Source organism: Odontomachus brunneus, unplaced genomic scaffold (genome assembly GCF_010583005.1).
Source record: "Odontomachus brunneus isolate Ranch 3 - 2012 unplaced genomic scaffold, Obru_v1 Obru_scaffold_050, whole genome shotgun sequence".
Taxonomy (NCBI): Eukaryota; Metazoa; Arthropoda; class Insecta; order Hymenoptera; family Formicidae; genus Odontomachus; species Odontomachus brunneus.
In genome coordinates, this window is record NW_022639500.1 from 683021 (window position 1) to 710334 (window position 27314).

General features: G+C 48.4%; 1 protein-coding gene across 3 annotated transcripts in view; it reads left to right on the top strand.

Annotated features, from left to right (window-relative positions):
- Positions 1–27314, top strand: part of LOC116845257 — a 211350-nt gene that overhangs the window by 67257 nt on the left and 116779 nt on the right. For all 3 annotated transcript variants that reach the window (XR_004378219.1, XM_032817745.1, XM_032817746.1), the window contains exon 2: positions 10083–10280. Coding sequence is in view for 2 of the 3 variants with exons in the window: in XM_032817745.1 (XP_032673636.1) it covers positions 10083–10280 (198 nt within the window). In the remaining variant the exon portion in view is untranslated. The remainder of the gene's footprint in view (positions 1–10082; positions 10281–27314) is intronic.

Consider the following 27314-nt stretch of genomic DNA (forward strand, 5'->3'; position numbering starts at 1 on the left):
TCTCTCTCTCTCTCTCTCTCTCTCTCTCTCTCTCTCTCTCTCTCTCTCTCTCTCTCTCTCTGTCTCTCACGTATACGCGTTGCGCGCTGGATGTTTTCTTGCTCGAATTCCCTCCCCAGTTATTACTCACTGCCGTTGATAATTATTACCAACTGGTCTTCCTTCTCTCCCTTTCCTCCATCTCTCCGCTGGTCGAGCCGACGTATTACGAAAACGGTGCCCAGGCTCGGGCGTAGCTTCCGAGTTTCGCGCGCGCGGTAATCGCGATCGCTTCTCGGAAGATTTCGCCCCGTGGCCAGGGCGTGTCGGCCGTCGTCTTCTTCTTCTTAGTCTTGTTCCTCTTCTTCGTCGTCGTTTCTTCGTTTCTTTGTTTCGTATCGTCCATTAACCGCGAGCGCGCGCGGAACTGGCCGAGGCTCGTGCCGTGCAAGCCGCACCAGGAAATCACGGCGAGTTATCATTACCATCTCAGTAGATTACCGTGGCGGAGAGTGCGTACAACCCCGGCGCTAATAAGAGCACTATAAAAGGGACGAACGGCGGTCCCGAGGAGGGGGCAGACGGTCCTCGCGGAGGAACGGGGCACGCAGGGGGTTAGGGGGCCGGGGGAAACGTTATAAAATCCGCGCGACCGCAAAAACCACAGCGCTGCGGCGCTCTAGGTTCAAGTAGCAAGTTCAGTGGCCTTGATAAGTACAGCCACCCATCGGCCGTGGTGGCCACCGGCTCGTACCCGACGTGCACGATCGGCTTCCCTGTGCTGCTGCGGAAGTTACGCGATCACGAATCCCGTGGAGAAAAATCGCACGAGTTCTGGCGCGTTTAGTTTTGTCCCCCACTTACACAGCGTTATATCTTATTTCATCGATCGGTCGGATAGAAGTGTATCGTCTCATACAGAAGCGAAATAAATTACGAGTCTTGCTCTATGATTACCCTTTGCGGTGTACTTTTTCCGCGTTGCGTCGAACGAAACGCCACGAAGTGAGAAGGAGACAGCGGGGGAGAGAAAGAGTAAGATTAGACTTTTATTGCGTGATTAAGGAGCACACCGCGCCGGTCACGGGATTATTAGACTCATTGGAAGATATATTACGCGACTAATGCCGTGAAACACGAACGCACGAGGAGTGAGTAACTGTAAACTCTCTCTCTCTCTCTCTCTCCCTCCCCTTCTCCCCCTCTTTCCCCCGTGAGGCCGAATGAACACGTCGGCGCGCAGGTGTGTCTGGCTCTATTCGTTAAGAAAATGGAAAGTGTGTATGCGCGCCCGCGAACTGTTAAATGACAATATTGATTGCTCACGTATAAAGGGTTTTTGCGCGCGCGTGTTCCCTCTCTGATACGATCTATCGGTAAGATCGATAGATTTGATCGTGATTGCGCGCGGCAACGGTCGCGCACGAGTGCGGCTGATTGCGTTTTAAAGCGTATATCTAGCGCGAGAAAAACGATCCGATGCACTATGATTGCCGTCTCTCTTTCTCTCTCCCTCGTCCTCCTCTTTCTCCTTCCCGCTCGTAACGGAGAGTACTCCCCGCGGCTATAGGTCGCCGGGAGATTTATTACCGCGTATCTACGAATTTTGTGCTCCGAAACGTCGGCCATTCGATATTCCCTCGAGCACGCTCGTTATTTGTTGTTCCCCACAACAACAAACACACACATCTCCCGTTGAATATTTCCCGTTTCAATAATTCCTACAAATAACAGATACTATGAGGTGAAGCAAAACGGTTTTCATACGTACGGGAGCGACGAAAATCCATCAAATTCATTCAGTTTATTCAAATTCGTTAAAAGTCACTAAGACCATACGCGAAAGAGATTCACCTGAGAGTCAATTGAGAATCATTTTCGAGCGATGCACGAAAAGAAAAGCTTGATTGTGGAGGAAATATCAGCAATTCAGAAATTCCGATTGAAATTACCAAAATTCTGTTTAGATTAACCAGAAATCTCGATAATATAGTCTGAACTCAGTTTTCAGAATCTTCATACTTGATCAGAAATTGATTCACCAAACCTAACTTAATTTATTTTCCCGTGTACTACTCAAAGTATCTTCACCCTCGTATCGTGATTACCGTCGCGATAAGTAAATTTCCACCCGGCTAGCCGCTTCTTATCCACGACGGAGGGGAATGACGCACATATACGACGTGCTCCAGGTATGAAGCCGCGCCGGCGGGCTCAGGCACGATCGGATACCTAGACGCGTCTAGTGCACGTTAACGGCTGCGTCAGGTGGATCGGGATGAACCATCAACCGGGTGCATCCTCCGGTCGTGTCTCTACGGCCGATGCACATTCGCATGCATCGACCTGGCCGGCGTAGCACGGCCTGGCTTTGGACACGAAGCACCCTAGTATAACGTCGCCCGATACCAGGCCATACCACCGATGAATTAGGGTTAGCTTGCTTTGGGTTATTACGTCATAACAGCACGACCACCTGGAGGCAATTGCCCGTGCCTGTGCGACGAGAAACCTGTCGTCCTATTTATTGGCCGTCTGTGATCGCGCGCGCGCGGACTAGATGGGATTAGAGCGGATATCCGCGTGCGATCCACCATGGATAGTACGTGGTATAACGCGGTATCGCGGTATTTCGGACGGTTCATAGGCACGGAATACTAAACAACGTAGCGTCGCGTCGCGTCGCGTCGCGTCGCAGTCGCAGTCCTATTTGATTCCGCTTCTATTTGATCGCTCGACACGGGGACGCATCAACTCGCTGCGGCGGCCGACCACCGGCCGATATTGCCGGGACGTAATGGCGCGTTACGTAACGCCGAAGGATTTCAATCTCGCGCGATCGTTTTCTCCTCGCGGACGTTTACGAGGGCTCCCGCCGAATCTGGTTTAGCGAAACGAGCGAAACCAGCGAGCGAGCGAGAACGAGAGCGACGCGGGGACGACGGGCGGGTGAATTAGAGATAGATTTAATTGCGAGTAGTCGGGGGAATGTGGAAACTGCGATTTAGAGCGCGATATTGAAATGACAATGAGAGAAATAAATAATATAATCGATCTCTTGATTGATTGATATAATCAATCGCATTATGACTTGTAAAATTGGCTTTACAAGAATCCTCTTGAGGCCATATATAAGACAATCCCGCTAAAGATGGATTTATATTTTCTTTCAATGTAGAATTAATTGTTTGAGCAGCTTTACGTCACGAGAGAGCGTTCGCGTTTCCCCTGAATGTCTCGGAACAAAATTTCCTGTTGCGTGTTAAAAAGAAAAAAGGAAAAAAAGTGCAGCAACGTTATCTTGTTAATATTATTCCTGCATTTCGCTCGCGGTAATAGGAGTAACCGAGTTTGTCAACGAGTTTGCGCGTGCACGAAACATTTTTGCTTCGTGCACGGGCACATAATTGCATTCTATGCAGCCGCGTGCTGTGTGTATCTTTCATCGTGTTATCGAGGCTTTTAGTGCGTTGACAGAGTAATAAGCATTTAAGGGGATTATTCTGTTCCACGCGATGCGCGCTGAAAAATGCAGAAAGATATGAAATCGAAACGTGGCGTCGCTACGCGCGCCCAACTCGTTGCGCTTTTTCACTTTCGCGATAAAGATATCTGCGCGAGAGCGGGCGCATTGAATGAAGCGTATTTCACGCTCGTGGCGGATACGTATCACCACTTTGCGGCGCGCGACGTTTCACGGCCGCGAAAAATACACTTTCCGCGACGCGAAAGTTGTAAACGTATACGCGGATGGCGTTTAAACCGGATAGAGGATGTCCGTCTTCGCGATACGCGGCGCGCCGTGTGTATATCGAACGTTGCGATTATCGATCGCGCGACCACGCGGCGGAGATGCACGACGATGCGATAGCCTTTCGTACTTCCGCCTACACTTGCCGCTTATCGCTCGCAACTTTGTTGCCATAATACACCTCGCTGCGAGATACGAGGCTCGGCGTGCAATCTCGAGAGTCAACTCGCGCCGCTCTCGAATCATGCGGAACTCGTTTTATGGACGCTACCAAGGTTACTTATCACTTATGAGCCCGGAGTGCGTCGACCTGTCACAACCGCGACGAATTCTCTCCGGGCTGCATGGATATGATTCATCCGCTCCTCTGTCAAAAGCTATTCAATTTGCCTCCCGCCGCCACCCTCCCACTCCCACTTACGATTAATGCAAGACACAAGGTGCAGTTGAACGCGCGCCCGTAAAGACGGCGAGCGCTTCCTCTCAAATGGAACCATAAAATATGAAATGTATTAGATTGATAAGGGAAAGGGAAAGAGAGAGAGAGAGAGAGAGAGAGAGAGAGAGAGAGAGAGAGAGAGAGAGGGTACGTCGGTTGCGGATTCCTCCGGAGGGCGAAAGTTGGGGGGGGGGAGGATGCAAGAACAGTGGTGGATTTAGCGATCGAGGGATCCCTCAAAGCGCGAACAATTGCGTGAATGAAGGAAATTTGTGCTGGAAACGAGATATTCTTTCGAGTGATCATAGAGTAATATATTTGAAATCATTATTGTAACGAAAAGAGAGAGAAAGCGGATGTAAAATGCAATTTGTATAAAAGAGAGAATAACATTCTTGAATATCTTAGAATGGTAAAAAAAAATAAAAAGTAGAGTACGAGTAATACATGAGTGATAGATAATTTCCTATGTAATTTCCTACGAATTAATAACTCTTTTAGGAATTTTTACTTTCTTTGTGTCGAGCGTGAACAGTGTGTTTTTGCGCCTACTGAGAAATCCGTCACTGGCACTAGGATGACGAGGAGGGTCGGGGGGGCCAAGCATAAACGTATTTACTCGGGCTCAGCATAATATCGCGAGCTTTTATAACCAATAAAAGTTACAGCTGACACTTCTCTTCTCTCTGCGGCGACTGCGATACGCGGCCAAATGCGCGGACACGCTCTTTTCGTCGTCTTGCTTCGTCGTCGTCACCGTCGTGTGCATTCTCCGGAACTCGAAAAAAGCGTGTTCTCTGCAGTTATTAACACTGATGAGAGGAACGAGAAACGCGTAGCTAGAAAGAAATATGACTGCTCGAAAATACCGAGTAATCATCGATCTATCAATTGACATCGATATATCGATAGCGCAGAAGGCGTCGAAAGCCCTCGTGCGCGCGGCAATGTTGGCGTAGTTGCGCGCGTGATTAGTCGCGCGGCCATCTTGTATCGGACGAGCGCCACGACCACATCGATCGACATCGCTCCGCGTTTTACGCATCTCGTACGAAAATAAGTATCGGGAGTGTCGAAAATAGCGATGTGCGGTCAGCAGGACGTATCCTGACTACGTTATTAGGAAATAATCTCCTCCTTTTCCATATGCAGCTGCTTGCGGTGTTTGCCAGGTTAGCGTCTTTCGCAATTGTAAGTAACATCCATTCACTTAGGTAGCAATAGTAGACAATCGTCGGATTTATTAATCGGAAATTGGAAATTCGATGATTATTAGAGGGAAAAAGGAAATGATCCGACGGATATTCCGAATCTCGGGAAGAGTAGCGTTGGTTTACTAGTGAGAGAGAGAGAGAGAGAGGGAGAGAGAGAGGGAGAGAGCAACATCGCTCACGTCGTGGCGCCAACTGTCGGCATAGTACATGATCACAATGAGAGCTCGTCGACAAGGCTCAATTATCAAATCATTGATCGCGCGGCCATTTCGGATTTTCGATCTTTTTGCGTCGGTAACCGCCATGAACACGTCGATCGACATCGCTCCGCGTTTTACGCCTCTTTAGTCTGTCGAAAGTGAAGGTGAACGAAGACAACGCACGTTTTCTTTATCCGCGCGTGGAACGAAGCGTAATCTACCATTGGCAGCCGAACTCTAAATATCAGGACGATAAAAATTTTATGAAGGAAGCTGCGTGGAGTCAGGAGGCGGTCTGGCAATTAGAAGTATTCGCCGCGGGGACAGTTAATATCTTCATCCGGAAGGCTGAACAGTGGTAGGATGGGAAAAAATTTTATCACCGGGAAAAAAGAGCACGTACACGCCGAGAGCGATGAACTAAGACCGAGAGACTAAATAGGGAAGAAAGAGATGATAACGCATGATGCGAAGCGTCACATCCCAAAAATGTCTAAAATACATCTCAGAGACGTCCCAGAGATGTGTGATAATTCTGGGACGTCTTTAGGATATATTTTAGACATTGTATAGGATAGGCACGGCCAGCTATCTACGTTATCGGTACGCGAATCACATAGAAAAAAAGGAAGTCGTAATATATGAACACTTACAAAATATTGCTGCGTTAGTTCTTTTTTGCTGCAGGAGTAAATTTTTTTGTTTAACAGCAACATGTTCTAGCAACTTGGTATTACGTCGTTCTCACAGCAAGAAAATTTGCTGTTGCAGCGAAAAAAGTTACTAACGCAATAATATTTTTTAGGTATCCATATATTATAACTATTTTAGCTGCGCGACAAACAACTTTTTTTTTCGTGCATGTCTGCTTTGTTAAAATGATTATTTTCATTGGATAAATTGAATGTACACATGTTGGACTTTGTCGATGAGCTCTTGTTTCTCTAAACAGAGTTGGAAAATCGCGGCAACTATCACCTCGTGAAAACTGCCAGACGAGAAGACTTTGTCTCGCGCTTCGATTCGGGTTCGGGCGCGCGCCGACTGTTTTTACGATACGTTTTACTGCTCGGAATTAATCAAACGGAATAAAATTACGAGAACGAGAATCGCGTGTATATACACGGCGCTCTCGCGACGATGAGATTTATCGTCGCGTGAAATACCTTCTGTTTAAGATTACGCCGACGCGACGGAGCTTTATTGTTAATACACGCAAAAAAATAACTTAGTAATATCAGCTAAACCGCAGTAGCTGATTCAAACTTAGTCAAAAGACTAATCGTTTAGCTGTCACTGTTAAACATTGGTTATAACTATATATTCGCTATGAAATACAAATATATTAGGTGACATTAAAAATGCACATTATTTCAAGTAGCTAGGAAAATGGCAGTTATTCCTAAATTTCTTATCGTATGCATATATTAGAGAAGTTTGTCGCACAGCTACAATCATTTGTTACAGTCGTTTATTTCTAGTAGCTAATATTTCTCGCTGTAGCGCCTAAGTTTAACAGCAAATAAATTTAGCTTTGGTAGTATCGATATTAGCTATCCCTATTTTAGTGACACATCTGCCACAGCTATTTTTTTAGCTCTGGAAGCTAATTTTTTTTTGCGTGTAGCCGCACGAAATTGTGGGCGCTCAGTGTGCTCCGCGTGCGGGCAGACGGATAACCGTTGATGGAGAAACGAGCTTTATCGTCGATTATTGTCGCGAAATTTGATATGTTTCTCAGCATGTCGATTGTTACATGATTATTTCCGGAGCGAGCTATAGTCCTGTTCATATTTTGAATTAACATACTGGAACATCTGATGAAAACGAAGAAATAAAAAAATTTGTATAAAAATAAGAAAAACAATGAACAGATATCTCTCTACTCGAGTAATTGAGACTCGGAAGATACGCATGCACGCAGGATCGATATTGCCGATTCGGTGGTCGGTCGCGTTTTATTGGCGCTGGTACATGCAATAATTTATGTGAGTGTCTTACGTTAAGATGACAGCGATATGGGTAATAAAATACACGGTGGCAAGAAATGTGATTTTATGATAAATATTAATGTTGCGGCGACGACAGCTCGCCGCGTTCGTAGTTGCGACGATGGTGGTGGCGGCGGCGGCGGCGGCGGCGGCTGCGAGATCGGAGCCCGTGAGATGATGTAAAACGATTGAGGACCTGCGTCGATGTTACTTTCATTGTCCGTGATTAATGGCAAACGTTTCCGTCGGTTTTTACGCGCAAGCGACCGCAGAGAGCCGCCGCGCGACGACGTCAACATCTGCGCTGTGCGCTATCGGACGCAACGGCAATGTCGCGCGGGCGAGCATCCCGGTGTAGGAAGGTCGATTTACAGTTACAAAGACGTTGAATATTAGACGATACAACGAGGAAACAGGAAGGTGCACTAACGAGGCGGAACGCTTTGCTCGTCCGCCGGCACAGTTAGAATCGCGCAAAATGTATATCGCGGTGAAATAATGGGAGAGGGGGAGGAAAAAATTTCGCGGTCGCGAAACAAGACTCTATATTTCTGCTTGAACGCGGTGATCTTTCTGCGGAAGTTGCCGAGGCGTCAGGAGACTCTCTCTCGTTTCGGGAAGCATCGTCTCGACGTTGCTGAAATCGTCGCGCGAAACTAACGGTCTTGGCGGGTTAATATTTGAACGGGATGACCCGCACGCGCTCTCTCCGCGTTGATTATACATACCGTACGAGTGCCGTTTACGCCTGAAAGTAATTAAACCGTGAAACGGTCCTGGCGCGGAGTAAAGTCGGGAAGGTAACGATAGGAAGCACCCGTTGAAGGGTTGATAAAGGCCGCGCCGCTGGTTAACGGGAGGAACGCTTTATATATCCCATTCCCCGGAGAATATCCGAAGAAGATAGCGCTTGATATACGATCGCGCAGCCGTATAAATTAACTCCTGGTGACATTTAGATTAATTGTTCCGCGCTCGCGTCGCTCGGGGTATGCTTTTTAGGGGTAAGAAATCGCGATCATTATTCCAACTGATCTCCCTCGTGCCTGCCCGGTGGTTGCATTCGAGCGAGACGATTTTTACGAGATGTACGCGAGGAATAATCAGCATCAGCATCCGATACGGAGCCGCGTGTAACGGATTATTCGGTTTGTACGGAGCTCGACAGAGCCTCGCGTTGTCGATATATGCAAATTTATAACTAATGAGTTAAGAATTCAAAACTCTCACTGAGGATTCTCACTGAGAGAAGAATATTTGTAAATTTACTTGTGAAATAAAACAGTCTGTTTTAGAAATAATTTACATCCCACAAATAAATTTTTTCTCAGTGTAAAGACAGAAAGTTTCTTTTTTAATTTCAATTTTAAATTGGCAGAAGGAATATTTTATACGAAATCCTTCGGCTAAATTCGGGTACGTTTGGGAATATTTTGTACGTGCGTTTTACATTGCCGGGGTTTCATCGTGGATGTGCTCGAGTAAAATTTGTCGCAGTCTGGCCACAAGCTGGGTATATCGGGGATCTTCGATTTGATTGCATTCGACGCGTCGGGGAAGCAAGATCCCCGCGGGTGTTGTACGGTAGTGATGTACACTAGTACACGAGTCGATCATTAGGGCAAAACGTTCCTTTTGATCTCGTCACGATCGTCGTATCCCGCAGGAACATCCTGAAAATCATCGTGTCGTGTCGTGTCCGAAGTTTGCCAGAAAGGTTCTACACGAATCGCTCGCTCCTCTTCTCTATCGTTATTGATATGCGACAGGTCTTAGGTATAGGGCTGCGGTAAGGCGCCCGCATTGTCCCAACGACCCTCGAGAGAAAACCAGAAGCTGCGAATTATGATAGGGGCTCGTGTAGAGAGCACCCCGGTGTTGTCATTAGTGGCGCGCGAGGAGAGTAACAACACGGGTCGAGTCTCATCGAGCACGTTTTCGAACTTCCGTTAGCGTGCCAGCGAAATACTTTGAGATGAAAGCTTTTGACACGATGAAGTGTCTTGCTTCTTGCGTCATCGCTTTGGAAAGCCCGAAAATTCATGTTGAGACGAATTAAAGAAAAAAAAAACTACCTGCTTCTCTCTTTCTTTTTCTCGCATTCATTGACTGTGTACGGTATCGTTTGCGACCGATTTTTCATACAGCTATTTTCACATCTGAAAATTTAATCGGGACACTCACGATTTCAAATTCGCATTTAAATGTTCGTCACTTATTTCTGCGAATTTTTTATTTTTTTTTTACTGACCGAGCGAGGCGTGAGTTCTGAAACAGAAGAAATATATTTAATTTTAATGAGTATCGAGACGAAGTTTTCCCCGGGTTTCCGCAATCACGTAAACGACGCCAATTACATGTCGAGGTAACCGTCGACGCCGTAATTACCTTTCGGTCCATTTAAAGTTAACGGGAACCTCCCGCTGGATTGCCGCTGCAAAATTTTCATCCCCGTCGAGTCGCGACGTATCTTTCATCTCGGTTTTTTCTCTCTTCCTCCTTTCGCAGCAGACGCCGCCAGCCAACCGATGGCGAGGAACAGCAATTTCCTGAGGAATATCCGGATTTACGGGGCTCCTCGAGGATATCGAACAAATTTAGCGCGAAACACGTAACGAACGAGTTCCGTGGCAACGGGCCGGAGGGACGCGACAGAGCAAAGAGGAAGAGGAAAAGAGAAGAACGAGTACAGCATGCGTATATACGGTGAGCAGAAAACTTTAACTACCTCACAGCTCATAACCCCGTTATGACCCACGACACGTATAACGTATCCGCTCCCGGAGCAAACGAGCGAGTGCGCGTGCTCTCTCTCTCTCTCTCTCTCTCTCTCTCTCTCTCTCTCTCTTTCTCTCCCCTTTGTCACTTATTATTTTCTTATCTGAGATTCTCTTCGGGCAAATATTGTCTAGACATTAATGTCCGAGCACTCGCACGGGTATCTCGTGTTATCTCAAGCGAGACGCTTGCCGGATCGAAAAGGCGACTAGAAACGACGACGATGACGACGACGACGGCTTAAGCCGATCGCGGATGACGGCAGGGCGGTGAGAAGCTGAGGGCAGGGCGATTTTCCGCCTCGCTATCGGCCTGGCTACCAGACGACGGCCACTTTTGTCGCCGATCTCACGTGTCGCTCTGCGGATCTCTGATTCTCCTCGTAAACCTCAAAGGCGGAGAGATTGCTCGTGGGCGATCCCCTTCAGCCTTGCTTGTTATGTCAGCACGGAGGGTTGCGCCTTTCTGGTGCCAATCCCCCCGCGTGTCCTCGCGCGTTCAATGGATTTTTTCTCTCTCTCGGCTCTCTCTCTCTCTCTCTCTCTCTTTCTCTCTCTCTCTCTCTCTCTCGCTCTCGCTCTCGCTCTCACCCTCGCCCTCGCCTCCCTTTCTATCTCGTTTTCTCTCTCCGCGAGCGTCGACCAGATTCCGAGTGCGAGAGTAACAAGCTCCCAGCATCCGAGAATATCTTCCGCAAATTTATTTATGGGCGTCGCGAGGCGGAACGCCGCGCATTGTGTACCGAAGACGGTCTTACACAACGCGCATAGCTACGTGGCATGTACGACGGCAAACGACGAACTTATTCATGAGCGGATTTAGGGACCCGTGGCGTGGTTGTTGTTTGCTTGTTTACTCATGTACCTAGCTTGATGTATTATTAGGCGCTTACGGAGCATCACACCGCCGACGATATTATCTTGATGCGAGACGCGCGAGAACGCGTACGCATGTGAGCGCGTCGCGGAACATAAGAAGATATCCGCGTGAAATTTATTCGCGAGACGTATTACTTAGACTTGTCACACGTCTTCGATACTATTGTTAGATCGCCGGATCGCGTCACATTGTGATTGAGCACGCGAGCTACGAGCACGTGCGAGTGCGCGGCATTCATCCAGTTTTAAATCCCGTGACCAGTATCGGCACAGGAAACGGCGCGATTTCGACGCGCTTATTAATCCGAGAACCTCCAGGTCGCGCGATTCCGCGGCGTCCTAAAAGGACTTAAAAAGTCAACCAAACGGAACGTTTTAAGCGATGATTCAGCTGTAGATTGCGAGTATACAGACAGACAGACAGACAGACAAGCGAGAGAGACACCCCCTTCCGTCAGTCAAGGAAACGTCAAAAGCTGCGACCATCCCTTGACAGCCACTTTAAAATTACACCGATAATGAAATCGAGGCCTCTCCCTTTTCTTTCACCCCCTTCTCCCGTGCCACTTCTAATTTCTAAGTCAAACCCCGCGGACAGATCGAGGAACAGATGCGACGACAATGGTGAGTAGATCGTCGGTGCGAAATGAATTTAAAGTCGGGATTTAAGGGCGCCTACGACACACTAAACACTGTCGACCCTCGGCGCGCGCATTCACAATTATTACAAGCCGATCGGTCGTAACAGATATTGTTAGTCTCCCGATGAAAAGGGGTGCGTGGCAGGGACGTCAGGCAGTGTCACGGTATCGACTTTACTATCTAGCTGAATGTAAACTCCGCCAACAGCCAATTACCAAACGAGCATTTTTTATTACCCTCCTCTTTTCTCTTCCGCTCTCTTCCGAGCTCGCTTCGGCAAAATGAAAAAATAAGGAAAACGGCATCGTTAATTGCGATAAATGCCGAGATGTCGCAAGTGCGTTCGTTCGGAAAAATTGCTTGGGAAAAATCACTCGAATTTGAGTGACACGACGGTCACTCGTCTTTTGACTCGATTTTCCGAGTGAGACTTCGTTCTAGGAGAATTAATCGTGGTCGGAATGCATACACGGCGAGTTCTATCGTGCGTAGGATAGAGCTCGGGGACTATCGCGAGTTCTGACCGGCCTGGCGCGACGGGAACGTTGGCGTCTTGTATGTTTTTCGCGTACAAGTATATAAAACGCGCGTATATGTACTTTCGCGCGAACGAGCTCGAAGCGCGCCGCGATTTCCCAAGTTCGCGCGTAAGTTTGTCCTGTCCCATTTAGCGCGGGAGATTTAACGCTTCCACCGCGTGGTTTACGATATACAGATACATGTATAGTACCTGTCTGCCTGGCCGCCGCCAGGCTGCCTGCCTGCCTGCTTGCTTGCTTGCTTGCCTGCTAGCGCTGGTTACGAGTGTGTGGGTGGAGACTAGTAGACTGGTTGCACGGCGCGTACATACACAACCAGCGGCAACGGCGTCGAGGCAACGGGTGTTATGCATGGGGTGCCATTCTGGCGCGCTTTAACACCCGTATATAAGGGCGAAATTACACCTCCGGCCATTCCTGTATTTTCGGAACTTGATTAACGCCGCCGTCCCGAATGATTATGGCACTACGTGACGAGATTAGCCGGACTCGTCGCGAAACACGCCGCTCGTCGTCTGACGTGTCCCTCTCGCGCGCCCCTTTTATCCGTTCGAACAGTTTCGCGATTCCGAAACACTGCGTTCGTGGTCGCAAACAGTCGTCATCTCGCGCAAGACGCGTGCTTTCGCTCCCGAGCTTGTCTGCCTTTCCAGCCGTGATCGTGCAACGCGGAAGCACAACGACAATTCGCGAGACGCGGATTCACGGGGGGTACATAATGCAATCGGTTACGAGGATGAACGCGGCGCGAGAGAGCGCAGTGAGAACGGGAATGGTAATAAAAGTAATGAAAACGCCGTTTCGGCATACATAAAGCGCGCGCTATAAATAACGCATAGTTCAATCTGCTGTTATGCAAGCATCGATGAATCGGGAAGGAGCTCGCGGCGGCTGCTAACGTCGTCGCGACACAACGGCCCTACGAAACAAACGTCCTCTCCCGTCTCGACGCACCGGAGAGACGCGCGCCTCTACCCCCGTCTCGCGAGGAGATCTTTCGCGAAAGGATATAAAATCTTTCATTTCCATTTTGAAATTCGACGCGCGTGAGCGGGCGTGTGCGCGCAGCCACACACGCGGCTGGTGTTTCTGCCGGCGTTTCGGGTCGTTTTTAGTATCGCGGGGGGTGCCAGGCGATAAAAATCGCGAAACATTATACAGATTTGTCGGTCGGGCTGCTTTTATGATTTTTCTTCGCCGTCGTACGTCGTCGGAAAACCAACGTCAGCCGGCCTAACCGTCCGACTCTCTTTCTCTTACTCGCTCTTGTTTTTCTCTCTCTGCGCGTCTCCCCCCGTGCGTCTCCCTCTTTCCACTTTTTATTCCCATAATTTAATTATCTCTCGGCTTTATGACCGGGGACTAGCTCTAGTGGGTTAGATCCGGCGACCATAACGCCTCACATAAATTCAGGCGAGAGATATCCCGTTTACTTCACCCTGGGCTCTCTCTCTCTCTCTCTCTCTCTCTCTCTCTCTCTCTCTTTCTCTCTTCCTATCTCTCTATTCTCGCGGATATTCCCCATAAACGGCAGTTCAACCGAAGAACAGCGCGGCATAGACGTCTACCTTCGACCCTGCCTCGACCAATTTGCTGGACGCCGCGCTGCCCCGTTTAATCGAGACCCCGTGATTCGACTATGAATTTATGAGCTCATACGTCTCTCGCGCGCTATAAGTCACATGGCACGATAAATCAGCCGTTATCAAGAAGAACTAAGTGAGACTTAAAAGTAAGTAGAAGTAAAACATAAAACACATACTACTAATAATTCTCATTATTTCGGTCATTAAATACGAATAATTAATGAATGTAACAATAAGTTACATACTGTAGATTAAGTACATGTCTGGGAATTCGTATTTTTATCTTAAACGACGTTTTACATTCCTACTGAAATACGATCATCGCGATTGTACACACAGAAAAATACATATTGCACTCGAGTAAATGTTGTTCAAAAGAAGGAAAGTAAATTAATTGCTTTTTTTTAGAAGCAAAATTATATTTTTCTCTATTTACCACGATGATTCTTCTTTCATGTCTACTTTCTATTTTTTTTTTAATATTTCTCTTTCTATATTTTGCATGTGAAGCGTAACGTTCGGAGCTAAACAGATTCGAGTTTACGACGCGTGTGTCCGTAATCGTCGTTCCGCGCCACGGAAGATTCCCCGCCGTTTGCTCGATGCTATCAGGACCCGGGAGTAATTAAATGAGCGCGACGCGCGTTCCGCCGCGCACGAGCGAAACAGACGAGCGCGTGTAAGCGAGCGCGGCGCGAAAGTTTCGCACGCGGCGATCGAGGGGTGGTGCGCGCCTAGCACGCCCTCGTGTAACAGACACGGTTCGGTGAGCATTGGCGCTGCCAGGTGGTCGCCGGAAGCGGAACTCGGATATCTCGAGGAGCGTCCCCGGTTGAAGCGCTATGGAAATGAGGTCAAACCATCGAGTGCTCCGTCGTGTCGCATTGGGGGGAGGGACGTGTGTCGGGAAAAGGGGGAACGCACGCGGCTTTGAGATAATAGTGAGTTTATATGGCGTCGTAATGAATAAAGAATGTGTAGTTTTTTTAATTCTAGAACTATAAAGACGGGTAAAACTGACCTAGATCGACTTTTCAAACGTTACTGTCAAAATAAATCTTGTTCTTTTATTGTGAAAGAAATTATAACTTGCGATTCATTGAAATTGAATCACAAAAGCTTTAATAGATTTATATTCCTCGATGTTTCCTATTTACCAATTAAAAAAAAGACTGAATATATTCCGGAGGTTATGAGCAAATGAAAATTCTAGGTCCATATTAGAGGTCTTATTAGGTCATATATAGAGTTCCAAAAAGTTAAGTATCAAACCAATTAAAAAGTTCGGTTAGTTTCTAGCGTCACACGCAAATTTGGTTTTAAATTCGGAATTTAAATTCATTGCGCCGACGCATTCGAATGAAAATGAATTATTTGTCAGCCAAACTCAAATGGACTTGAAAATCGAACTCTTCAATCCTGACGGGAGTTACGCGTCGACTGTAGTCGCAGTTGGCCCGAAAATCACGAACAGGGCACAATTAACGGCTATCGGTAACGTTAGACTGTCCAGAACTTTGTCGAGGGTGTACAGGGGTGCGCGATTGCACGCACGTATGTACGTACGGGGGCAGATAAAGGGAACGCTAACAACGCGACACAATGCCCCGCCGGCTCGCGATTTCTTGGGGCGCCGACTGCAACAGCGGGGGAGCGGTTGTCGACCGTCCAGGCGTATTGGGATAATTAGCGATAATAGAGAGGCACGCTCGCGGGGAGAAAAAAAATCGTATTCTTCGTATGTGACCATCGTGGATTACACAAAGAGATCGTCGGACGATGAGCTCGATATTGTGCACGCGCGTGTCCTCTCTTATACGTACTTTTTTCTCTCGTCGGGGTCACAGTAGAGAAAAAAGCTGCATAATTTTTTCACAACTTTTTTTCTCGTCTATCTGTATTCCTTTTCTCATCAAAGCGCCGGTGCACGAGACCGCCGTGGCAGTTCCCTGTCTGTCGCTGCAGAGCCGGCCAGAGTAATTTGTTAATTCGAAGCGGATGAGCGCGCCCATTCGCAAAGCGGGGGAGAATCGGCGGTATTCGGGACGAAATTGCGTATTTATGCCGCGCATAATCCGCCCATTCTGCAAATGGTGGCGAATCTATCAATGCCGACGTATTACCGGTTTCATTTTCCTACGTGGATGGAGACACACAAAGGCTTAAAAAATTGTTTCTATCCGCTCTGCCCGCGGGTCACCCGCCAAACCGGCGCGTCGGAGGGATGACGACCGAGGGAGGGAGGGAACGGAGGGGGATTGGAATGATCGCTCAATCTTTTTCATCCGGCTCGCGTCCGATCGCGCAGGAAGGTCCGGCGACGACGTTTGTACGCGATTTTTTCTCCGATTCCGGTCTCCTCGCGACAGCAAGGAGTCCAAGTGTGTGGAGCGACGCGAATGAGATCGAACGACACTCGTTGCACGAAGGGAAAAAGTCGCGATGATCGATCAGACGAAAAAAGTGACGGATCCGTCCACAAAGGAATACATTTCGGATGATACATTAGCGTTAGGGAAAAGTCAGCGTTCTCGGTGCGTTACATGGCACTTGGATTATCGTCCAATACGCGAGATCGCAGAGATCTTTATTTGAACATTAGAATCCGATAAAAAAATTGACTTTATTTTTAACACACGTTGACTGCCAAAGAGTGATCATCGCCACAGTTTTGTCGTATTTAAGAATTATTAATTTATGCAAAAGGCGCAATATTAATTTCATCTAACAAATATAAGAAGTTAATAAAATTAATTGGTTAATAAAATTAATAAGTATATACATGAAGAAACAAATACATTTACCAACTTTGGGTATTCAAATTTATGTAAAGTTTTGGGACAATAATAGAAACTGATGCACGATAATAGAGCGATAGTCAACGTGTGCCAGTCGTGTCATACAGTCGATCTTCGATCGGTGTGGAATCTCGCCTAAACTAAACGGCCGAGGATACAATCTCCTTTCAATCAGCAGCCGAATCCTTACGAGGCGAAGTTTACGTCGCGCAATAAACCGCCTCGCCGGCAAGGAAGCGTCGCTTCCTCGCAAGACGGGAGCGAGAAGAGGGCGAGGAGTAGGCCTGCGAGACGAGGACGATTGCGAGAAATAAAAGTCGCAGGGTGTGACTGATCGTTTATCCTTCGGGAGGGACGGCCATGTGTACGCGCGAGAGGGCGGCCGGGGCAGAGGGTGAGGAAGAAATGAAACCGTTACGCGTCGGGGGATATTAGGGTGTTGCGAAGCACCCTGCTCTCTTTCTCTCTCTCTTTCGGGCGCGCATACTACCGAGAGAAAGACAGAGAGATATACACACAGCAGTCAGAGGGGCTGAGAGAGAAAAAAAGCGTAGAATTTGTACCGCCGCGATACTCGTTTCGCGATAACGCTCCGAAGTACCAGTCGCCGCATTCCCGCCGTTTCATTTCGACTTTCGCGTTACGGCGCCTCCGGTATATCGATGCCAGCAGATCCGAGAACGAAGCGTCGCTATTGGGTGGAATTTAATCTTCGCCGGCTATTCGCGCGCGACTATCGCACTTTTGGCCGGGGATACGTCGGCGGGAGTAATTCTGCTCTTTAAAGTGTTTCTTTGCGCCTTTGGAGGAGGAGGAGGAGGAGGAGGAGGAGGGGATAGTAATCGCAGGATCGCGCTCGAAGCGCGCAGTATGTTACGACGGAAGTGTATCGACACGCGTGGTGCGTCTGTTATCTCATTCTATTTTAAATCGTCCACGATTGTGAACGTTTTCTATAAAACCAAGAGGCAACGCAAACGGACTGATGAGATTAGTTATATCATTGTTCCGCCCGAAGAGTCGGCGCGATTGAAACGGAGGAGCGGATCGAGACAGCTCGAGGTTACACTCGCGGTTTGAAACTGCTCGAGGTTATTCTCGCACCTCGCAACAGCCAGTCACCTGTCGGCGATCGCGCGGAGTAATCATTTGCCTGTCAAGCGGTCATTATCCGCGTGTTCGCGAAACGTAATCGCTATACGCGACACGATCGCGCGAATGCGCCTCGCAATCCGGTGGAAGACGAGTGCCGCGTCGCGTCGGCGCGATGCAATTATCTAATGAACTAATTGGATTAGCATTCGTAGCCGCGTCGCCGCGGCTCTCACAGCGCGATACACGAAAGGCGCACAAATGCTGCTGCCCGTTCTTATCGGACGCGGTCGTGTGCCGCGTGTAATTGCACCATCGTCGGAGATAATATGCTAACGAAGCAAGCGCGTTTAATGATATGTGTGAATCCCACCGTACATGCGTTCTCGCGATGTGTGACCAACGGAGGGAGGGAGATGAGATTATCGGCGCGCGATTATCGAGCATCTCGCTGTTTGCCCTAAAAATGTCGTTATAAATTGCGCTTCCCCTTTGTTCAATTCGTGTACCGTTCAGAAAGTGTTCAGAAGCGCGTTACACGTAGTTGCGAGCGCGAATAAGCTAAAAGTATCAACGTCTGAATGTTAATGACACTACTACCTATAACTCTAGAATAAACGTAGAATATAGGTATATTATGTATTCCACATTGAAGGTTTGAATATTCATATTAAAAGATCAAAACAATAAGAGCGTCCAGAGTTAGATAGCAGTGTTATTAGTGTACCAGGCATTGGTACTTTTTTACCTTGATACTAGATGTCATCTAGCTTAATTTTAATTTTTCACCTTGCAGAATATAAGTATACTCCTTTCTTTCTTATTTATTAATGCGATACTTGATATTAACTGCTCCGCACAAGCTTTTGTTATATTTATTTTTTTTATACCCAGATGTTCTGGATCTCGGGAATAAATCCGCGGTAGACTCGCGAAATCTCGGTCGCCTTGCGAGCGAAAAAGCGCTAATAAAAATGTCCGCGTGATAATTAGCTCCGGCCGGGTCGCGGTGCCCTTTTTAATTGTTATCGTTAAAACGAGGAAGCGAGGGCCATCGGGGCGGAGGGGGCGAAAAGGAAGAGGGAAGCGCGGAGGTTGGAATAATAGCGAGAGATAAAAGGAGAGTTGTTCTTGCTTAAGGTCGCTTATGATTGAGCCCGCTCGTACTTCAGTGGCCATTTAAAAACTCTGCTTTATTGCGTTCCACCCGCTCGCTCACGTAGCGCTCTTTTATATCATTATCTCCCGCGCAGTCGGGAATCTGGCTTTTCTAATTACGTATTCTCGTGTCCCCGCGATTGAGGGCGATGACGCGCGTTCCGAGGATTAAATCAGGACTTACTTTCCGCACACGTACAGTTCTTTGCATTCTCATCGACGGTTTTTAACTTTTACGACAGATTGTCCATGAAATCATATCTTGTGCCTCGATAGCGTATTCACGTGTGGACCGCGAGAGTAAAAATGTTTCTACCGCATAGAGAGAAATTGGACGTTGATTTAATACTCAGTATGCTCACGTGGTATTCATTAAACTGCACGTTTCATTTTAGTCTATTAGAGAAGAAGTAAGCTTTTTCCCTGCTCTTTTTGGGAGATCTCGAAGAATGAACAAATGTTAGTAGACATGTCAATACAATATCGGCCTTTACAAATAATTAATGGTACTCAAATGGAAAATTGATAAAAACCGGTAATAAAATTGGTAATAACCATAACAATTAATATTAGGGTCGGTTATTTAGATACGACAGACACTCGGAGAAAATGCTGAAGCATTATTATAGAATTCCAAAGCTTTTTGCCGTCGGTAATTCCCATAGTTTCCGCGTACCGGCTCGCGGGAGGAGGTACTCGCACCTCGCGAGTGGTTGGCCGACATATAATAAGGAAACGACCTCGTCCGCGCGTACCCGTGACCCCGGGCCGATCCTAAAGTGCACGCGCACTTCGTCAACGATCGTCACGCCGGCTTTACATACGTTTGAACTCGACAATGCCCGGGTTAAACGATATTACCGTACGCATTCAGCGTACGTTAAGCCCGCGAGCTATGCGAACCCGGCGGGGTTAAAGCGGAGATAAATCAGCGTGACGTTATTACGGCCTCATAGAAATCGTAGCCACTTCTGAATCCATTAGGGCCGCGGTTATTCCGTAGCGGAATCCTCCGGGCCAGGTGTGAGGACCTCGAGAGTCGGCGAGACGAAGATAGGACAGAGAGGAGAGGAGAACAGAGAGAAAGAGAAAGAAAGAAAGCAAGCCCCACGTGTTTTGGGCGGTAGGCGATCGAGGGGGGAGATTGGCCGATCGCGGACGATTCGTCGAGACATTCCCCTGTGTATGCTGCCCTTTCGAGTGGCAGCTTCTTTTCACGTACGTCCACGGTTACGTCACGTGCGCACAGGCCCTTTGTCGCGAAGGTGAGTCAACCTGTACAGAATCAGGTCGCGCTTGACAATGGATTGATTTAGTGCACTTGTGTGTTCGAGGCGGCACACAGCCCCGCACTGCCGCAGACAGCTCTTAGACCTCGCGCATCGCGATGCCGGAATTAGTGGTAAATTAGTCCGGAAGTCGATCTCATAGATTACCGCGTCGCGTGTCGGCAAGATAGGAAAGTCACCGGATTTCCGAACTGTGTTCACCTTTCGGATCTCAAATCAGTTGCAAAACTACCGGTAGCTGGGTCAAGTTTAAAAGTCCTGGAGAGTGCCATCATTACGTTTCTCGAGCTTGATAAGAAATCTTACATGACGCAAAAGATTCATTTCGATACCTGCCTTTTCTCCTTCCTCGGAACCGATAAATTCGTCTCTTCCGGTCTAGAGAGCGTTTCCCCGTCATAAAGACCAAGAGGGTCGTACTAGATCCTACAACATTGTGTCCAAGAGACGAAACAGGATCCTGATTTGGGTCCACGAGGCGAGACGCGTATGCGTGCGCTCACGAACGCAGGTCTCGCGACGCCTGTCTATCGTTCCTTCGTCCATTACATGACGCCGCGAGGATGTCGAGGCTCGACGTGCCTTCCACCCACGGGTTCTTTTTCGAGACGCGCTGAGAGAAGCCCCAGGGGATTATCGCGCGATCGGATGCGCGGTCACGCGCTCGCGCGTGTATGACGCGTCTCTCGCGTGACTCCACCTGCAAATCCGGGCCGCGCACGGATTTGAAACGCGTCCGTACGTACCGTCGGTGGCTGAACAGCCAGTGAATCGATTAGCGTAGCGCGGAGGATTTCACGGACGAGTGCGAAGCCGTCGCCGACGACCCGCGCGTGGCTGTCGACCTCGTTCGCGTTTCACTTCGCGATTTTGTGTCACGAGCGAGCACACGATGACGGGTTTCGGAAAATGACGCCGCTGTTGAGGCACCTGCGCCTTTCCGCTCTTCCAAAGGCTCCCGTGGAGCTTCACAGGGCAGTTGAAACGCTCGAAGGAAACGCGTCGTCGCGACCGTCGTTGATGAATATGCCTAGCGAGTGACTAACGCGGGTTATAAATATCAATTCCAATTTTTCATCTCCCTCGGACACTTTAAAGCCTTTTGATTTATAAAGCGAGGATGGTTAATACGCGCCCCGTTTGATTGTACGCGCGTGTACAATGTGTCCCGTCGCGCGTAGGAATGGATGCTTTAATTATTGAGAGAAAAATGGACGCGCTAGGAGCTGACCATTTTTTCACTTTTTTTTTCCTTTTTCTTCCCTCATCCCCTTTTTTTCTTTTTCGAAAAGCGCGAGTGCGCGCGCTATGAGAAATAGATTGTGATTTTTCAGGATCATACCGTGAAACCGGCCGGACGATCCTCGTTATTCTTTTTGCCTCTGTCCGGAGCTTTATGTTGGATGCATCTGCCCATTTTTTCAGACTGCCATTTTCCCCCGCGTCGCTTTTTCCGACCCGGGGAGTCGCTCTATTTTTCTTTTTTCTTTTTTTTTTTGGTTGAATCGACACCTGAAAATTCCCGCCGACACCTCGTCGCCGGAATTATTAATTACCGCGTCGCTGCGCACGGCGTGTCCGATCCCGGCCTACTCTCTCTTTCTCTCTTTCTCTTCCCTCTCTCTGTTTCTCTCGTCCTCTGCCGTGTATTTTTTTCCGTTTCCCGGCCTCGAATTTCGGGCGTACGTACGTACGTACGTACGTATGTAGGGTAGTTGCAATCGTCGCATTCCGCGCGCTCGATTGCTCGGCACGAACGAAACGCGGCCGTTTGCACTGCGTCGCCTGGCGAACGGCGTCGCGTCGCGTCGGGTCGGTCGGGGTCGCACCGATGGCACGGGAGGGTTTACAGGATTACATCGACGTGGAAGCGCCGCGCACACCACGCCGGAGGGCCATCCTCCGCGACAGTATGAAATTACTTTTGTCAGAGACTCTGGAGGGACACCATCCGGAGGGCGGGAGGGTGGGATCGGATTGAGTTTAACTCGGAGAGCTGCGCCGAGTAAATCGGAGCGATGTGTTCCCGGCGCGTGAGCTCGAGTGAATGAAAAAAAATAAAAATCCGGAAAACACTTTACATTCGAGTGATCGAGGTGGCCCGAGGTGCGTAACGTGACGAACGTCTGGAGTCCGCCGGTCGATCTCTACGTACATAACTGACGACTCGCGTCAGTTGTTCCTCGAGCGAACTGTGTTTCTCACTCGCGTGAAATTCACGCTCTGAATTGATAAGGTAAAACACTGCATCACTGACATTCCCTTAGTCACTGACACTCCATAAGACACTCAGATAAAAAGCTGCTTCTTCTTGTGAGCAGCAGAGCAGAACTTTATAACTTAAATGACGAAAAACTGTGGTGGCAGGGAAAACCAATCTTTTTTCGAGTGTCAATGACTAAGGCGTTTAATAATTGGGTGTCAATAGTCAGGTGTTAATAATTTGATGTTTTATCCTTCCGAACATCTCTGCATTCTATGATTCCAAAATAGAACTTTATAATTTAAACCGCGAACAATTGTGGTCGCTAATCGCAAGAAAACCCAGGTTTTTCTGGAATACTAATGACTAAGGGAGTTCAATAATTGGGCGTGAATAATTGGGTGTTTTATCCCACTCGACGAATCGAATCAATGAACATTTAATTGCTTAAATTCGACCCGGCTAATCGGATTAATTAATCAAGCCCGACGGATTGAGTTGATTAATATCCAATCAGCTAAATTCGAAGTCCGAATTGATATCCTCCTGGTTATCGTGGACGTGGCGGTTATTGCGATTTGCATACGGCAGGGTGCAACGTGCAAGGATTATACGGAAATCGCAATGTCTGCTATCGTTGGAAGAACACGATTGCAAGGGCGAGCTTTGCTATTACGCGCGGGTCTCGGATTTTTTTTTAATCCGCTCGGGAACGGAACATGCTCGTTTAAGCAAGCCGAGGTCTGAAGGGGGGTTGAGGCGGATTAAGGGGTTGGTGAAGTGGTGCAACCTGCGATCAGATTTCACGAGTGAGTTGATCGCGGCTCCGTTGTCGGCTGACAGCTGGCGGAAAGTCTGTGCGCGCTTCTTTTTCGCGAACGGGAACAAACGAGCTGGCGAACAGGCGAGCGTGGATAGGGACAAGTTGGCCGCCCTATCGCGCGACTTAATCCGCGTTTTGATTCTAAGCAGAAGCGCGCCCGACCGGATTAAGGTCGAGGATGCTATTCGCGTCGGATGTATTTCGGACCACGACGGCGATTAAAATTCACGATAGCGGTGGCGTCGCCGCTCTCGACTCTTAACGAAGCACTTGGTCGTCCGCATCGCGCGCATCTCACTTGCAAATCGACTTCTCCGCCGTTTATTCGCGAGATACAACGCGCCCGCGTAACGTCACGTGACGGGGGTACCTGCGTGCAAATTTGCAACAGCGAATTTTACATACTAAGGACTACCTTGTGGTAACCTAGGCAAACTCCCCGTCAGGAGTTGCCAGGTTATCACAAAGATAACCGAGTTAAGGGACAAAATTAGGAGGGAGTGATGGGATGTCCAGGTTTCATGTAGCCTATATTTCCGCAGGGTCGGAATAAAGGTGGAGGATAAATATAGTCCAGATCGGTCAAAGAGAGAGTTTAGGAGTGTATAGGGAACGTGCAGAAACAAAGACAGACACACATTTTGTTTTATATATAAATTTTATATATAAATTTGACATATTTGTCCCATACATGTTAATTTGCCTGCCATGAAAAATCACGCTTTGGTTACGTTACACGATTTTTTTGACTTCAGTTTACGGTTAGCACTTCTTGTGTGGAGATTCTTTTATACCCCTCTTTCCTTTCCTCCTTGTCTTGCCGTTTATCTTTCCACGTTATTTCTTTGTTCGTTGTTTCGACGCGTTTGCTGTTTTGGAAGACACTATCCGAGGATTCCACAAAGGAGAGAGAGTTAATGTCGCGCTTGAAAAGCACCGCCGCGTTGTTCGCTGCGACTTCTCCCGGATCATAAGGAACTTCTCGCAAGCGAGCGGGGGAGGATGGGTCGCTCGACCTCGTTAAGGGCAGGGACAAACAATTGTTTTCGACGCTTTCGTATCGCGGCGAGCGACACGACCGGACACACCGGATCGTACATCACCCGGTGACAAAAGTCGCGTGTTTTTACGGGGCGGGCGGGTCCGTGAGGGATGATCCCGGTGCTTCAGAACGAGGTATTGAAAAATGAATGCTTCATCGGTGCACTCAGCCGATCGGCTCAAAACACGATCGTACCGTTGCCTCGTCAACCCCGACGCTCCTCATTTTTTTTCCACAGCGCCGACAGCGCGAAATATATTTCCGTTGGCGGGTGGCGCAGGAGAAGGGAGGAGGGGGGGGGGGAAGGGGCAAAAACGCGCGGCGAACACGGGAGTCGCGAACGAGACGCCGGGCTAATTCCGATAATGAATACGGTATTAAGCGACGCGACACGTGAACCGAATGCGCCGCGGAGAACTCCGACGAGTTCGTAAAATCCCCGAGCGGCGAAAAATGGAGGTGGGACGGCAAAATCGACGGAACTGAGCGTCGGCGGCAGAAGGCGCGGGTGATTAGCGTACGGGACAGGAGAAGCGGAGGGGCGGGAGGGACAAAAATGCACCGCCGCCTCGTATTGTGCACATACACGCGAGCGCTTACACGCGCACGCACACAGCACGACGGCGCGCACACTCGGTGTGAAGCATAAACCGAGGCATAAACCGGGGCGGAGCGAGCGTAAAGCATAAAACGCGAAATGCAACGCAATGCCCGGTGACAGATGCCGTTTATTAACACTGTGTGTGCATCGCGAGCGACGTGTGTGCACCGCCGCCGTGTGCGAATATGGACTCGTGGGTGCTACTCTGTGCTCTCGACGCGGCTCCGCGAATGTTCCTGATCGTCTACGTCGTCGTCATCGCCGTCGTTGCCGCTTTTTCCACGGCTCTCCGCCGTGACACGCCGGCCGTTTTATTATTCATCCCGTACGCGCCATGCGCGAACGGGGCTGAGCACGGCCGTGGAACCACCATCGTCGTTCGAGCAGCCGGCGAGACTTTCAACATCACACATACACACACACACACACACACACACACACACACACACACGTGGAATTAGTTTTAATTTATTTTAAAGTCTCCTGCAAAGAGAGAGAAAAAGAATCGCGCGACGTGGGTTCTCGCTCCGCGATTTGCAGGCTCCTCTTTCACATAGATCCGTATTAATAGTCGAAACTTGCCTCAGGTAAGACACTCAGATTTTAATTGAGGCATATGTTGATAGTTATTACTTGAAACTCGTTTCGAGTCACAGTTAGATAAGAGTTTCTCATTTGATTCGCGACTACAAATGTATAATGTCGCCTATGTTATATGATTCAAGTAAAAAACTCAATCTAAACTTTAAGTCTGAATATCTCATGTAGAAAAAGTGTCAAGCAATGACTGTTAATAGGAGCTGTAGTGATTACCAGCTTAGAGCTGTGTTAGTATTTACTTATTAGCTTTCCTAATTAATACGCGTATAGAGACGTGGAGCTAATCCGAGTTATTTTGGCCGAATCTCTTTTTACATCCTTCTTACGATGTTAAGCAACATCATTTAACACTTTTAAACGTCTTAAATTATAATTGACACGTCTCTTAAATATGTGTTAATTGACTTAAAGCGGCAAGAAACGTGTGAAAAGAGCTTCAGCCAGATTGCACGCTTATGCGTTTCAAAATGACACACTTGGATTTACAGTGAAATGATTAGAGTGTAGCTCTTCTCGTGCCCAAGCTTACAATCCTAACAGAGTTTACGAGACAGAGGAAGACGTCCGCGTGACGTGACTCGCGTCTTCGACGAGCGTTCCTGATGTGCATCAAGTCGCGGCGATTCTTCTCCGCGCAATTGAGATGAATCTCGTCTATCCTCGACCAGTACTCGTACTACCAAACGCGGTGGCGTTTGAATGTATGAGTCCTCGCTGGAGGGACTCGCGTAATAGATTCCGTGTGGTTAGGTTGTGATACGTCACAGAATGCCAACGTTCTGCCGACGTGAGAGTCCGTAGCTTTTCAGTGGAATGATTTGCATTTCTTTTTCCTTTCCGAGCGATACTTTCGTCGTCCGTCGTTTGTCGTAATTTCCATTTCGACGTGACACTCCGCCGCCGGCCTTCGTTTCCCATTCATGTCCCGGTGGGGGAACTTCTCGTCACGCGACGCGAAACAATGATTGACTCGCCGAGGGATGAAATATGTAGACACTCGGTCCGCGTAGCGCGGACTCAATTAAGAATTAATTACGATCGGTCTAATAAAGCCACGTCCTTCGCCTGTCCACTAACAACTTTCTTCGCCTCCTTGTTCTCCGGGAAATGAGATAATCGTTTCTCACGCCAAGTTTCGCAACAGACCGCGTCCATTCCCTAGCTTTACCTTCCCTCTACAGGAGTCTTCGCTAATTATCGCAATTAACCTCATTCCTTCTCACGTAAAAGTCAACCAAGAGATCACCGCGACGAATGAGCGCTGATCGCCGTCACCTCGTGTAATTTTGCTCGATTCGGATCTAATTTTTAGACACAATTTGCGGGGCAATCGCGACGAGATAACCGTGTAACGCGTCAACAGAGTCGCGCGTCATTCGAGTCGACATTCGATCCGATGTCAAGTGTGCGAAATCATCGGCAGTATCGTCGGGGAGGGAAGTTCTTTGTAAAACGCCCAACCAGACAGGGTCACCCTCGTCTTCGCGACACGGGAATTAAATGCATTTTACACTCTGTTTCGTCGCCACGAGCGGGGCGCAGCGGCGGCGCGGCGACCCTCTAATGTCCGGTGACTCGGCAAAGTGCTAAGATGACCGAGGCATCAATCTTCACGCTTTCTCACTTTTTGTCAAAAGCCCCACACAGAGAGAGAGAGAGAGAGAGAGAGAGAGAGAGAGAGAGAGAGAGAGAGAGAGAGAGCGAGAGAGAG